Source organism: Eptatretus burgeri, chromosome 9 (assembly GCF_056783735.1).
Source record: "Eptatretus burgeri isolate ZD-2024b chromosome 9, Ebu_testis_v1, whole genome shotgun sequence".
In the NCBI taxonomy this organism is placed as follows: domain Eukaryota; kingdom Metazoa; phylum Chordata; class Myxini; order Myxiniformes; family Myxinidae; genus Eptatretus; species Eptatretus burgeri.
The window spans coordinates 80001155-80015959 of NC_140969.1; the positions used below are offsets into that span (position 1 = coordinate 80001155).

Sequence of the window (14805 nt, forward strand, 5' to 3'; positions counted from 1 at the left end):
ACTTTAGAAAATACAGGATGTCTCCCATCTATGAAGGACCTCTGAAAGATAAAGGAGAGAGAGAGAGAGAGAGTATGTAGGAATGAAGCACAGATCCTGAGAAACTGAGCATGTGTGCTGACAGGACTGTTTGCAGGAGACGTCTCAAGCTGAGTATAAAACTTCCCAATATGGTGGGGGAGAAGTCCTAAAGCTGAAGAAAACATTCGGTAATGTGAGAAAGGGTGTGTAAAGGAAGAAATGGATTTTGGACCTTGACCTTTTGACTGAAGACAAAGGTCAGGAATTCTGCCTGTTCCATCGCAGTCTGCAACATAACTCCAGCCTTTAGGAGGGAGGAATGGAAGGGGAATGTGTACCAGAGACAGACCTGAGCAGCTTTCACCAGCCATTGGAGGATGGTGAGAGGTTGGATAAATTGGATTACAGATGTGCCTAATGTTGGGCACTGTCTCTTTGCAAGGCAGTTACACAATGTGCTGTGGGAATGTCCGAGCTGTGCTGTGGGAATGTAGTTTAATTTCAGTAGGGTTTGTCTCCGAGGAGAAGAATTTAATCTGTTTTCTTGCAATGTCCTGACCACCTAAATTGGGAAACTAGGGTCATCATAATGGACAGAAAAGTAAAATGTGTGATGGGATGAACTTGTGAAGAAGCAAAATTAGTCCATTGTAGAATAAATTCCAGGAGCAGTTAATGTTAGAATCTCATATGATGGACTAGTTTTGACTGGAGAGAGCAGATTAGGCCAGACCGCTCAGCTTTACCAAAGTCACATACAGTATATGTTTGCATCTTTGGGGTTCGATAATAACTGCCATCTGAGATGACCACGTTTACTACGAACGTATGGTCAGAAGAGCAAAGTGGAGCTTTGGAGGAGCAGGCCAAGTTTTATGAAAAGTTTGACATAACAAGATCAAGGAATTAAGGTTTTCCATATTTGGGGGGATTAATGTTGGAAAAGAAACATACTGTATAAACAGAGTCATTCACAGAATGACTTAGCTGCGAGAGGATGCACGACACAGAAGCCGTGTTAGGGACATGCAACTCGTGCAACTGCATGGGCCCTGATGCAACAAGGGCCCACACACGACCTATCATGTTACACAATTTTTTGGGGATGTCCCCCCCCCCCCGAGTGTGGTGGTGGTGTTGGTGGTGGTAGTGAGAGTCTCACTTTACTGGCAAAATACATCAAATTGTGAGTGGTGTTGAACACAGTGCAAATGGAACACTCCAACTCAAGGAAAAAAAATGTCATGCGGTAAATCGGGGAAAAGATTTTCCCCTGATATTTAACGAGACAAGACTATTACATAATTTGGGGGTGAGGTTTGTAGAAAAGCAGGTTAAGTGGAATAATAACGATGTTAAAGTATCCAAAAGTAGCTGCAACCTTTATCTTGCAACACAATTAGTTGCCCCTCACAAGTTTGGTTGAGATTGGATAATTAATGACCAAATGCATTTGCCACTGACATGCAGAGACAGACAGACACCAAATTGCAGATTTCAGTATGATGTCAGGGGCACGGAAAGGTATGGGACATCCTTTGAATGTTTTCCATTTGACATGGAATATAGTGTTGTGGTTGACCAAATTCGCAAACCACCATTCAGGTCCCTTAGGTGAGATATCTCGGTAAGTATATGTATAGTTAGGCCCAAACCCCTTGTCTAGAGGGAATAAATGTCATTCATGCGTGCTGCGACTTCAGGATAGCCGTTTTTCTTTTGCTATCTTTATTTTGGACCAGCCGCCATTGTTACCACCGCCAACCGCGTCTCAACAGTCATCACAACATCAACCACCCACCGCGGCGCCGCTTCACCACGGCAGCCACGACCTTTGCCGTCACACCTCGCAACCGTCGCATCGCCACCGTTCTTGCGCCGCTTGTGGGTACTGGTGTTGGACTCGTGCAGGGCGCGCGCCGAACAGCGTGTACAAAACCACGGACTTTCCGCTCCAAAAACGGATCAAAAACGACTCACGCCCACTTTTGTTCCGTCCAATCGGTGAGCAAGGCGCGATTTGGCCCCGCCTCCAGGGCGTTGGAGGGCGGTCGCTATATGCAAATTCATGGATCAAAAAGCATTCACGCCCACTTTTTCTCGGGCCAATGGGGAGCGAGGTGAAAGGTCGAAGGCAGGGGGTCAAAGGCGAAGCCACGGGGCTTATATAAGCGGCTGCGTTCGTCAGAAAAGTTGTCGTCGTGTGCGTTGGAGTTGAGTGCAGTTGGGAAGTTCGCAGGAGGAAGAGTTCGGAGTTGGAGTCGGAGCGAAGAGGACGGAGCTGTGGAGAGGCGGCGGTGGCGAAGGCAGACGAGGGGGTGCTCGCGTCGGTGCCGGGAGCTGCACACCAGGGAGGCCGACGGCGCGACCTGGTCGAGGTGGAGACGCTCGTCGCGGGACCCGAGACAGAGTAAAAATCCTCCTTTCCCCGAGCATCAGCAACCCCCTCCTGTTTCCCCCCGCGCTAAGATAGTGCGACCAAGGGGGCCCCCTTCCCACCCCCTACCAGACACTGTCCGCGAGGCCCGCGGAGTTGAGGCACCACCGCCGCTCCGCGTCTCATCACCAGACGGGTAGGCCCGACACGGTCTCGGCCCCAGGCCCGCCTACCCCCTCATCCTGGAGGGTGGTTCTCTTTTCTTTTGCTTTGGGAATGCGTGTTGTCGGCGCCGTCTGTGAAGTAAAATTGTATGTGTTGCCGTGTGCCCGGTAGTCGGTATTAGATCTGCATTGTCGCATTTGCTTTTTGTCTTCTTTTCTATGTGCTTTTGGTGGAATTGTATATGTGTGCTTTCCGTTCATCGCGAATAAATGTGCTTTATGTTGAACTGTTTCCCGCTTCGCTTCGTCATTTCTTTCATTGAATCCTCATCTTGCTTCACGTAAAGGGTTGGTAGTGGGCTGAATACGCCCGATAATTAATCGAACCGTCGAGGCCGACGATAACACCGCTCGGTTATCCCGATAGTACGGAACGGGTCGCTTAAGTGGCCCGTGTCCGAAGTCGACCTGCGGCGAGGTGCGATCGCCCGGTCTACCCTCCGTGTGGGTACTTAGGTAGGTCGAATTTGGCGAGCAACCCTAACCCACGCGGGGGCTGATTGGCTCGATCGCGGTGAGACCGAAAGGACCACCCGTGACTGGTTCCCGGCGTTAGTCCGAGAGGGTCACGACTGGATTGTCCGTCCGGTGGGCGACGTGCCGCGATTCGAGTTACGTGGCCGTCAGCACGCCGGCGGGCGCGAATCCGTAACACTGGTGTCAGGTCGTGCGATACAAATCCATCGCCCTCCTCGCGGCACTGGTATCGGAGAACAGGAAAACGGGCTCTCCTGTCTCCAGCTAAATTCACGGGAATCGGTCCAGGGGTGAGAGGAGCGACCCCCGATTCCCTCCAAATTACGAGCGAGTTAAATTAACCCTTCACGAGAAGCAAGATGGCGTCTCAAGGCGAGCGGGAGCCGGGGGTATTAGAAATGGATGTAGAATGTGTAGAATCCATGGTCCAGGATGGAATCCCCGTGCAGGAAATGTTGGTTGTACAGGAAAACGAACTCGCCCAACTGAACCCAGAGCCCGAAATGGGTGCGGCAGCGGCCGCGGTGTATGACACCTCCCCTCCCCCTCTCCACCAAAACCCTTCCCCAACCCCTGCCGAAACGGCTCACCCAAGCGCACCCGACATGGCCCAGCTATGCGCCATGCTGGCGGCAATGACAAACGAAGTGAAAAACGAAATGAAAGGCATGAACGAAAAAATGGATACATTCACAAACGAAATAAAACGCATGAAAACTAAAATGGAAACAAACATGAAGGAAGAAACGAAAAAGCTCCGGGGGGAGACGCAGAACATGGGCCGATGCCTGCAGGCGGGCATGAAGGCCGTGACCAGGGAGCTGGGAATGGCGACTCCACGTGTGGGAGCAAACGAGCTGGAAGGGGGCGCAGCGGCTGACAGGCCCGCGGTGGAGGCGGGTAAGGAAAAAGTAATTCGGGAGACAAGAGACGAGGTGAAAGTAATTGCGAGGGAGAGAAAAGAACAATTAATACGGAGAGCAAGGATGAGGTACGCGGAGATCGTGAAAGAGCAAGGAGTGAAAAACAGGGAAGGACGGGAGCGACTTAAGGAGAAAGCAAGGTTGACCTACATAAAGATAAGGGAAAGACGCCAGAAAGAAGCAGAGACCAATAGACAAGAGGAGACGACATAAAGAATAAAATGTATAGAGACACGGGAGATAGAGGGTGAATTGGACAAGGTTAGTGACGCACACACACACACACACACACACAGAGGTAGTGGAGGACCATGAGGGGGAGCTGGCTGACTGGGTGGAGGCCCAGTGCGAGCAGCTGGATGGCCTCCTCCAGGAACGAGGGGAGGGAGTATGCCCCCTTGAGGCGAGTCACGACCAGGTGAGTTCGGTCGTACTTTGCGAGGTTGAGGGGACGAGTGCTGTGGACGGGTGCACGGAGAGCTTGGGGGGTATAGAGGCCCCGGAGACCCTTGTGGGGACACGAATCCCCAGTGTGGTTGTCCCTGTGTGTGTGGTGCAAGGTGTGAGTGCGTCCCCGTGTGTGGAAGCGACCCCATGTGTGAGTGGTGTGGTGGCGAGTGTGCCGGAGTGTGTGCTTCCCAGCACGCCGTGTGTGGATGAGGAACCGCGGGTGAGTGCCCCCGCGTGTGTGAGTGAGGCACGGTGTGTGGATGAGGCACCGTGTGTGAGTGAGGCCGTGTGTGTGGATGAAACGGCCAGTATGAGTGAGGCACCGCGGGTGAGTGCCCCCGCGTGTGTGAGTGAGGCACGGAGTGTGGATGAGGCACCGCGGGTGAGTTCCCCCGCGTGTGTAAGTAGTATGGTTTGTGTGAGTAGTGAGGCACGCGTGAGTGAACGGCCGAATGTAAGGGAGACCGTGTGTGTGAGAGAGCGGTATGTGAGGGAGATGTCGGTGGGCATGCGGGAGCACGCAGCCGCGTCTCCCGGGGTGAATGTGATGGAATGGACTGTGAGCGTCGTAACATGCGGGAGTGCGTGTGTGGAATGGAGGCGACGACGACGACGACAGAGGAAAGAAAGCCGAGTAGCGGCTGTAGTTGTTTCGGGGACCGTGCCGGGTTCACCCAGCAGTGAGCACGCGGTCCGTGCTGTGCAACGCACGAGACCGCCACGTGCTCGCTTGCGAGAGTGAAGTCCCGGTCCGGAAACGCACGCGGTGGATTTGCCGATCCCGCGGACGGACAAAGTTTAGGCAGGATAATGGATTTGGACCGGACGGGTTCTCCACGCGATCGTGTGTGTTAAGCTCCAACGGGCAAAGCACATGTGTTCGCGTGGGGAACCCCTCGAGACGTGGGGCTTGTGTTTTTTTTTATGCGCACGGTGACGCCATGGCTGCACGTGGGGATGGAATCAGGCAGGAGGGGTATCCCTGCCGGATGGCACCGTCCAAGGAGGGACGAGGAACACGTGCAGCTGTATGACGTCACGGGCAGGTGAAAAGTGCGCGAGCTCTGAGTTGCCGCGCTGGTCCTGCGCATGTAAAAAAAAAAAAAAGCAAGCCTCACTTTCGGGTGCACAGGATTCCTGGGCAAGGGGTGGAAGACTCCCTTGAGCGGGGCACAGGATGGAAACTAGTTAGGGGGAAGGGTTAGCTTAGCTAGACCGACTCCATGGGGCAGGGGTAAGTCCTCATGGAGTCCGTGGAATGGATTCGGTAGAGGGATTTAGTGAGCTTTAGGTTGGGAAATAAAATGGGATTATTTTGGAGACAGAGACAGACTTTGAGTGTGTAGAGTTGACGTAGTTTAGCTACGTAGTGTTAAAAGGAACGTGCTACTAGTTTAAGGGACGACGTGGGAGCATGAGTTAGTTAGGGGATGTAGTTAGGAGGATGGCAGAGTTCAGCGGTGTGTGTGTGTTGAAGAGTTGGTGAGTTGTGAGGTGAGTACTTGTTGAGTGAGTGAGGCCAGCGGGTCTGTGTGAGTGGAGCGAATGGGGAATGCATGGTGCGATGAGTGATTGGGGGGGAGGAGTGACTCCCGCCCAAGGGACCCCGGGGTCAGTGTAAAGTGAGTTAGGGGGTTAGTTAAATTGAAAAATGGAGGTCGTTTTGCTGTTGGTGGGAGTGTAGGCTCGAAACCCGTTTGGAGGGGTGCAGGAGCCCTGTTGACGGGCTTGGGAGCGTGGCTGCGAAAGGTGAGTATCGCTGAGTGGGTACCCCGGGCACCAGGCTAGTCGGCCGTGGTAGGCCAAGGGCCCATGGGGGGCCGGGATAGCGTAGTGGGCACCGGTGCGCCTGCTTGGTGCGGGGGCCCGGGGCGCCATTAGCCGCGTGGGCAGTGTTGTGGGCATGGGTGACCCTCGGAAAGGGGCCCGGGAAGCCAGCCTGCCACGTGTGCGTTTCAGGGGAGGTGCCATGGGGGGCACTCCCCGGTGTTAGGGAGCTGGTAGGCTCGGAGGCAGTGTAGTGCCCGGGGGTGCCATAGCGGGAGATTCGGCAGAGGGTCGTGCCTGCCAAAGGGAGCCACGTGTCCCAGCCAGGAGACCGTGTGAGGGCACGGAGAGAAAATTGGGGGGCGAGGCCCGAAATTGTAAGGACACCAACACAGGCGACGGGAATCTGGGTTGTTAGAACCAATAGTTTAAACGAGAGGCGCTTGTTGAAAGCCCCGGGGTAGTTTAACAGTTAAATGGTTAGGGTAGATTAGGAGATGTACCCCTCCGCACCATCCATCCCCTCTCTGTCGTTGTGGGCCGCTGGACCCACTTTGGTTATAGATCGCCGAACTCTGGGGAGGCCATTCTGAGGCTTCGTTGGGCCTCGGCACAGGACGTTAGCTCTCCCTTGTTCCCCTCCGGGAAGGGAACGTAGGGGTTGGGAGTAGGCTAGGTGACAGGATAGGTGAGCCGAACAAGGACGATAAAGGGGGTTAGGGGACGATTTATAGGGGGAAGTAAAAAATAAATAAAAAAAATAAAAATAAAAAAAAAGTTGGGGCTAAATTGGGGTTTGACAAATTAAGGGAGTGGGTATGTACAGTGACAGGCAAAGGCGATAGGTGGGAGGGAGACAGGTAGGTAGGTCCGAGCCCGCCTTCCAAGTGGCCAGCACCACCGCACTCCTTCCACCAACCTCCACTGAACGGCAAAGGCTGGCCAGCTTCATCTGTTGGCTGCGTTGCTGCAAGGCAAAGGCCGGCCAACTTCATCTGCAGCTGCTGTGCTGCGGGGCCTGTGCCGGCTGGATCGTCTGCAGCTGCTGTGCTGCAAGGCCTGTGCCGGCCAGTTCATCTGCTGGCTGTTTTGCTTCAAGGCCTGTGCCGGCCCACTTCATCTGCCGGCTGGCTGTTTTTTCTTCAAGGCCTGTGCCGGCCAGTTCATCTGCCGGCTGTGTTTGCCTGCAGCGGCCTTCTTCTGCGGGCTGTGTTTGCCTGCTGCCTTTGCCATGCCATGCCCACTGCCCCTGTTCACCAGCCCCGTTCAATTTTTGCTTTGCCCCCCCTGTTCATTTCCATGGGCGCCAGGATCCGCAAGGCAACAGTTTGCAAGCTGCGAGAACTGCCCTGTTGGCAGCTACAACACGGGCCTGCAGTGGCGGCCCGTGCACCGTGTTTGTGTTCATCCATCCATTCGTTGTGCTCATTGCGTGTGCCACTTGAACTGGCACGGAGACTGCGTTGTGCAGCCCATGCACCATTGTGGTTCACTGCGTTCAGTTCAAAAGGGAAGGCCTTGGACTGCGTGTGAGCAGCCAGCCACGTTCCCTGTCACCTGCATTGTTTTGAGCCAGAGACTGCATGCGAGCAGCCTGGCTCCCTGTTAACTGCTTTTCTTTTGCAGAGTTCATTGATCCTGGGCCATGGTTTAGTGTAAAATTTGTAAGTTAAGGTTAAGATGTACTGTAAATATGAGTGCGCCCCGGCATGTCTGTCCTAGCGCCGGCAATTTTATTTAAGTCGTCCGTGTGAGTGAGTTTGTTTAGGTAGTTACGCAGCCCTCAGGTTATTTATTTTGGGGACACGAATACCATGAATGTCGCACTCAGGGATCCGTAGGTAAAATGTACTAGGGGAAAACTACACATGATGGTACACGAAAATTTGACGACTCGGGACGAGTCTGTAAAAAGGGGAGGGGGTAGTGTTGTGGTTGACCAAATTCGCAAACCACCATTCAGGTCCCTTAGGTGAGATATCTCGGTAAGTATATGTGTAGTTAGGCCCAAACCCGTTGTCTAGAGGGAATAAATGTCATTCATGCGTGCTGCGACTCTTCAGGATAGCCGTTTTTCTTTTGCTATCTTTATTTTGGACCAACCGCCATTGTTACCACCGCCAACCGTGTCTCAACAGTCATCACAACATCAACCACCCACCGCGGCGCCGCTTCACCACGGCAGCCACGACCTTTGCCGTCACACCTCGCAACCGTCGCATCGCCACCGTTCTTGCGCCGCTTGTGGGTACCGGTATTGGACTCGTGCAGGGCGCGCGCCGAACAGCGTGTACAAAACCACGGACTTTCCGCTCCAAAAACGGATCAAAAACGACTCACGCCCACTTTTGTTCCGTCCAATCGGTGAGCAAGGGGTGATTTGGCCCCGCCTCCAGGGCGTTGGAGGGCGGTCGCTATATGCAAATTCATGGATCAAAAAGCATTCACGCCCACTTTTTCTCGGGCCAATGGGGAGCGAGGTGAAAGGTCGAAGGCAGGGGGTCAAAGGCGAAGCCACGGGGCTTATATAAGCGGCTGCGTTCGTCAGAAAAGTCGTCGTCGTGTGCGTTGTAGTTGAGTGCAGTTGGGAAGTTCGCAGGAGGAAGAGTTCGGAGTTGGAGTCGGAGCGAAGAGGACGGAGCTGTGGAGAGGCGGCAGCGGCGAAGGCAGACGAGGGGGTGCTCGCGTCGGTGCCGGGAGCTGCACACCAGGGAGGCCGACGGCGCGGCCTGGTCGAGGTGGAGACGCTCGTCGCGGGACCCGAGACAGAGTAAAAATCCTCCTTTCCCCGAGCATCAGCAACCCCCTCCTGTTTCCCCACGCGCTGAGATAGTGCGACCAAGGGGGCCCCCTTCCCACCCCCTACCAGACACTGTCCGCGAGGCCCGCGGAGTTGAGGCACCACCGCCGCTCCGCGTCTCATCACCAGACGGGTAGGCCCGACACGGTCTCGGCCCCAGGCCCGCCTACCCCCTCATCCTGGAGGGTGGTTCTCTTTTCTTTTGCTTTGGGAATGCGTGTTGTCGGCGCCGTCTGTGAAGTAAAATTGTATGTGTTGCCGTGTGCCCGGTAGTCGGTATTCGATCTGCATTGTCGCATTTGCTTTTTGTCTTCTTCTTTTCTATGTGCTTTTGGTGGAATTGTATATGTGTGCTTTCCGTTCATCGCGAATAAATGTGATTTATGTTGAACTGTTTCCCGCTTCGCTTCGTCATTTCTTTCATTGAATCCTCATCTTGCTTCACGTAAAGGGTTGGTAGTGGGCTGAATACGCCCGATAATTAATCGAACCGTCGAGGCCGACGATAACACCGCTCGGTTATCCCGATAGTACAGAACGGGTCGCTTAAGTGGCCCGTGTCCGAAGTCGACCTGCGGCGAGGTGCGATCGCCCGGTCTACCCTCCGTGTGGGTACTTAAGTAGGTCGAATTTGGCGAGCAACCCTATCCCACGCGGGGGCTGATTGGCTCGATCGCGGTGAGACCGAAAGGTCCACCCGTGACTGGTTCCCGGCGTTAGTCCGAGAGGGTCACGACTGGATTGTCCGTCCGGTGGGCGACGTGCCGCGATTCGAGTTACGTGGCCGTCAGCACGCCGGCGGGCGCGAATCCGTAACAATATTTTAGCTGCAGCATCCTGTCTGAACAGATATATGAAGTGTGGCATGGCCTACTCCTGGCATGACATCGGAAACAGACCAGCACTCGTGCCAAAGCAACAGCACTCAGGGATTTCACCCTTCTCATCTGCTCTCTGCATTTCTTCTTCATTGCCATTTTGTGTTATGAAAGTAGTGGCATTGACAATCACATAGTGGGATTCATGTGTGCAGGAGTCACTGCAAAACAAGATTGTACAAGATTTGTCACTAACAATGTTGTTGCGTTGCATCGGCAAACGTCGGAAAGTATGCACGACCTTTAGACTGTGAAATAAAAGTCTGTGAAGTTGGTTATGGCCCATGTTTTGTTTCTAAACTCAATATTTATCAAGAAGACCAGACTCAGTGTTGTAATGGTTAGAGCATCCACTCCATCCGCTCCAGAGTATCCTGGCAAGTGATGGCACTTCCCCCAAGCTCAGTGGCTGTGTGAAGTGTTTGGCTCGTCAGTATGTGTATTTACATATTATTTTGTTTAAAGCTGATTTTTGTAAAATTGCTTTGATAATCTTACTTTTGCTTTGAAGTTTTTGTGACCACCCTGGTCTCTCGAACTATTTAAGCCATAATCGTCATTTATGAGAGAGAGATTTGTGTTTGAGACTCCAATGGCAACTTAGCACATAATCATGTGACTTTGTTACTTGCTTAGGGACTCCCAGGGCCACCTGGCCATGCTGGTCTTCAAGGAAAGAAGGTAATCTATTCATTATTGTTTCTTCACAGTTCACATCAATCTCATTTATTTACAAGGAAATTCTTCCTGTAAATATGCTTTATTATCACAGTGTATGAATCCGATGACAATTGTGAATTAATGCTTTAAAACTTTGGGCTTTGCCAAAAAAATATCCTGATTTCAATCTAATGGAATTGTGATTTCATTATTGTTCTGCATTGTATTTAAAAGGGAGACTTCTCCAAAGGAATGTCTCACCATGTTACATGATTGTACTGTCTCGTTTGGTGTGATTATGGGTCGAGAATGAACTCTTCTTTTGTTTTGTTTTTATTTTTTAACACAAAGTCGAGGCTTGTGAAAGAGCTGGAACACAGAACGGAACAGCGAGGTGGAGGGACACATCAGAGGGGCACTTGGAGGAAGGATTGGTGAGGGAAAGAAGAGTGAACTGATTAAAGTTTCGTACAGTTCTATTTTTATTAATGTGAAGTCAATGCTTGTGGAACAGCTAGAACACATAATGGATCAGGATGTTTTGTGTTCTAGCTCTTCCACCCTACCATTGCATTTACTCAATGTGCCACGTTGGAGGTCAAAGTTTTTTCTAACAATAACACAAGAACAATGAGACGGAAGAAGGTGAAATTTTCCACGTAGACAAGGGTGACAGGTTTACCAAGCAAGGAGTCACAATTATACACAAGTAATTATCCTTTATTTCATTTAATTATTACAAATGATGGATCATCAAGGAAATGATATCCTAAAGTGTTTTACATACATTCTATAGTTCAGGAATGCAAATCATAAAAAGTCAACAGGCTATTGCAAATAACCATTTGGTAATTTGTCACAGTACAACTTAATCATCAATAAAGTGATATCCCAAATTTACCATAAAGTGGGGTTACTTTTAACACTTTTCTCACATTTTCACAATTTAATGGAAAATGACACTACAAAAGATATCCATCACAAGCACAGTTTGTGGACCGTACAATTACCATTATTTTCCACCTTTGAAACCTGGAATATTTATTTTTAAGCAAATATATGCTGTTGTTTTCACTGCATTCAAAGTTATCACAGGGTTGGGCTACGATTAACAGTACACAAATCTTTGTAGCTTTCGAAATTGCCCCGTAACCAGGGTTAAATTTTTTGAAATATTCAAATTGAAAATGTATTTTTTAAAGTTTATTGACCACACTTGAAAAAACGCTAATCCTTTTGACTATGACAACAAATTAATGCATTTGCATTGTTTGGAGAAATACAGCACAGTTCGGCTAGCTTTAGATAAGTATGAACGAACAAAACAGTTATGTCAAAAGGAAACCCCCATGCTGAAACAGCTTTGACATGATCCACAAGTACCGCTTCCTCCTGCTCATGAAGTGCTGTTGGACGACCCGGGTTGCCATCGTGTTTCCCATTAATTTGTGTGACAATGTTCCGAATGAGATTTTATATTTCTTATTCGCTTTGCTTAAGCTGAAATCACCAGATTTTACTTCCTTCATAGCTTGTATTAGATGGTCTTCAGAGTACCTTGCATACTTAGGGGCCGTTTGTACGCTCCAACCATCTTTCTGAGCAAGTTGTTTTCACATAAAAAATACATTCATTCAGTTTATTGTTTGATTGTATAGCCTTGGAGCATACTTTAAAAAATGTTTCAAATCATCCATTTATGTTCAAGCAACCTAAAATGTATTATGGTGCAACATTGAACACTTGCTGAAGTTACCCCAAAATGTGCTCAATATCACCCCCAAAATATTCAAACTTATGCTATCTCAAAATTATATACTACAGGGAAAGTTCGTGTTGTACACATCTTCACAACCAATTAAGGTAACGTGTGGGTACACGAAGAGATATTATGTTAGTACACATACCTTTGAGCAAGTAGAAGTTTACACAACAAAATTTCTACCAATTTTAGGCTGCTATTTTGAAATTCACGACAGAACTCTTCAATCCCATTCTTCCCTCCAGGCCTTCAAAACAGCTGTTCACCACCACCTCTTATCGTCCCCCATCCAAAGCTTTGATCTTTTCTACCCCCATTAATCCACCCTAAAGCCACCTCCTTCAAATTCTCTGCTTTCCTCCCTGAAAGTCCCTGTAATGTCCATCTTGTATAACCGTGTTCCCCGTCCCATCCCTCTCCCTTCAAGAGATCTCCAAATGTCTCTGTTCACCACTGTTTTGTCCTCCCCTCTCCTGCCCCTCTTGTCTCCTGCCCCTCTTGTCTCATGCCCCTCCTTGCTGTGTGCTGTGTGTTAGCTCTCATACGAGCCTCGACAATGTATGCAAAAAATAAAAATAAAAACTAACACAAAAATAGATCAAACCTATAAAACATCATTATCCTACTATATTAAATAAGGCAATTCTCTGTATGTATGTGTGTATGTATATAGTATGTATGTACATCTGAAAATCATAGAAAAAACATGGCTGTAAAAATTAATCAAACTAAACTTGACGAAAATAACAGCTAAAAAGATTGTAAATTTTATTCAATTGTGTTCTCCATATTGTCATAACAAAGGTTTTTTTGAAAGTTTTATGACAAATGCTGAAATGGTAAAAATGTTATGACCTGGTCAGACAAACTGAAGCTCAATGATAAATAAATAAACAAACACAGAAGTGAAACCCCCCTCCTCCCCCCTGTCCGTCTGTCTCGCACAGTGCAGCAGTGAACAGACTGAAAAGGCCTATTTCTACTCACTGTGGCTTTGCCCTTTGACATCTTATTATTAATTAGTCGTTCCCATATTCTCGTAATAAAGGCTTGTTGAAAATTTGATGTCAAAAGCTCAAATGGTAAAAAAAAAGTTACTCCCTGGACACACACACACACACACACACACACACACACACACACACACACACACACACACACACACACACACACACACACACACACACACACACACACACACACACACACACACCATGGGGGATGGGCTAACCAGTTTATTGCATTTATATTATAAAGCAGGCGTACCTGTCCATCCGTGCGTCTGTCTGTCTGTCCATCACCAAACTACTCCCTCAGTTTTGGCGATAACTCCGTCAAACCTTCTGTGGAACGTTTTGAGGTCCCAGCTGGTGCCCAAAGGTGGGTTGGAGGTTTCATAAATCCCTCAATACAATTACGATTTTGACTTTTGATCCGTACAAAGCTGCTCCTGATCCAGAAGTAAACACAATCATGGGTTCGGCAGAAACATTTGCTGGTTTGATATCTCAATACAATTGTGATTTTGAGTTTCCACCCGAATGATCCCGCTTTTATCCATTCTAAGGTGGTTGGGAAGTTTCATAAATTTCTCAATACAATTATGATTTTAATTTTCGATCCATATGAAGTGCTTTTTTTCGGCCCTTTCTTGCCGGCAGATTTGTCTGTATTGGGTGTTACGTGAGAACGGCATCTATATCCGTCTACCTCATGAGTGTTTGTATTTTGATATATTAATGGTACAGTATTAATTAGTGATTGGAATTCTGCTGTTTGGAATGAAAATATAGAGAGATTGAGTTTAAAGCAGAATCAGGAAATTATGTTAGGGTTTCCACGTATGACGTTTGAGGATTCGGCATTTTCAGTTTTGCCATTATCGAAACGATACTTGCGGCCATCATTGAAATGTCACCCACATTACTTCTGTTCGTGTCAGCTGCAGTAAGTTTTTTTGCCCAAGTCATTCGCGAATCGGCTGTCCAGCCCCCTCCCGTGCATAGCCAGGGTACCCCGCTAGTACTTTATATTGCTAGAAACAACCGCTCTCTATGAGGAGAGGGGTGGTGTGGGAGGGGGGAGTGGAGGGAGTTTATTATATGATATCTGGGAAGCGGTGGATAGGAGGGAGGAGGCTTGGAAAGGGTGAGAGGAGAAAAGGGAAGAGGTGAGGTGGGAGTTCAGAGGGGGGAGGGATTGGGTGGGAGGAGGCAGGGGTGGGATGAGAGAGGGGAGCAATGCCGGGTATGTTTGCTTGTACTGTAAGTGTATATATACATGTATACATCTATACTGTATCAGGAAAACAAAAGCTTAAAACCTGAAAATTGCCGAACCTCATAGGAATATTAGATGTGAGGTTTTTCAGTGACGTTTTCATTTGGAAATTGTACAAATAATTTCTGAAGCCTAAGTAAACAAGCTCCAGTGTGATAGGATGGTGCAGAGGTAGTGCACTCACCT

The 14805-nt window shown here is 49.4% G+C and overlaps 1 protein-coding gene across 4 annotated transcripts in view; it reads left to right on the top strand.

The window, feature by feature from the left end:
• The window catches only part of COL22A1 (collagen type XXII alpha 1 chain), a 287830-nt gene that overhangs the window by 111583 nt on the left and 161442 nt on the right, over positions 1-14805 (top strand). For all 4 annotated transcript variants that reach the window (XM_085895736.1, XM_085895737.1, XM_085895738.1 and 1 more), the window contains one exon: positions 10554-10598. In XM_085895736.1, the coding sequence (XP_085751862.1) occupies positions 10554-10598 (45 nt within the window). The remainder of the gene's footprint in view (positions 1-10553; positions 10599-14805) is intronic.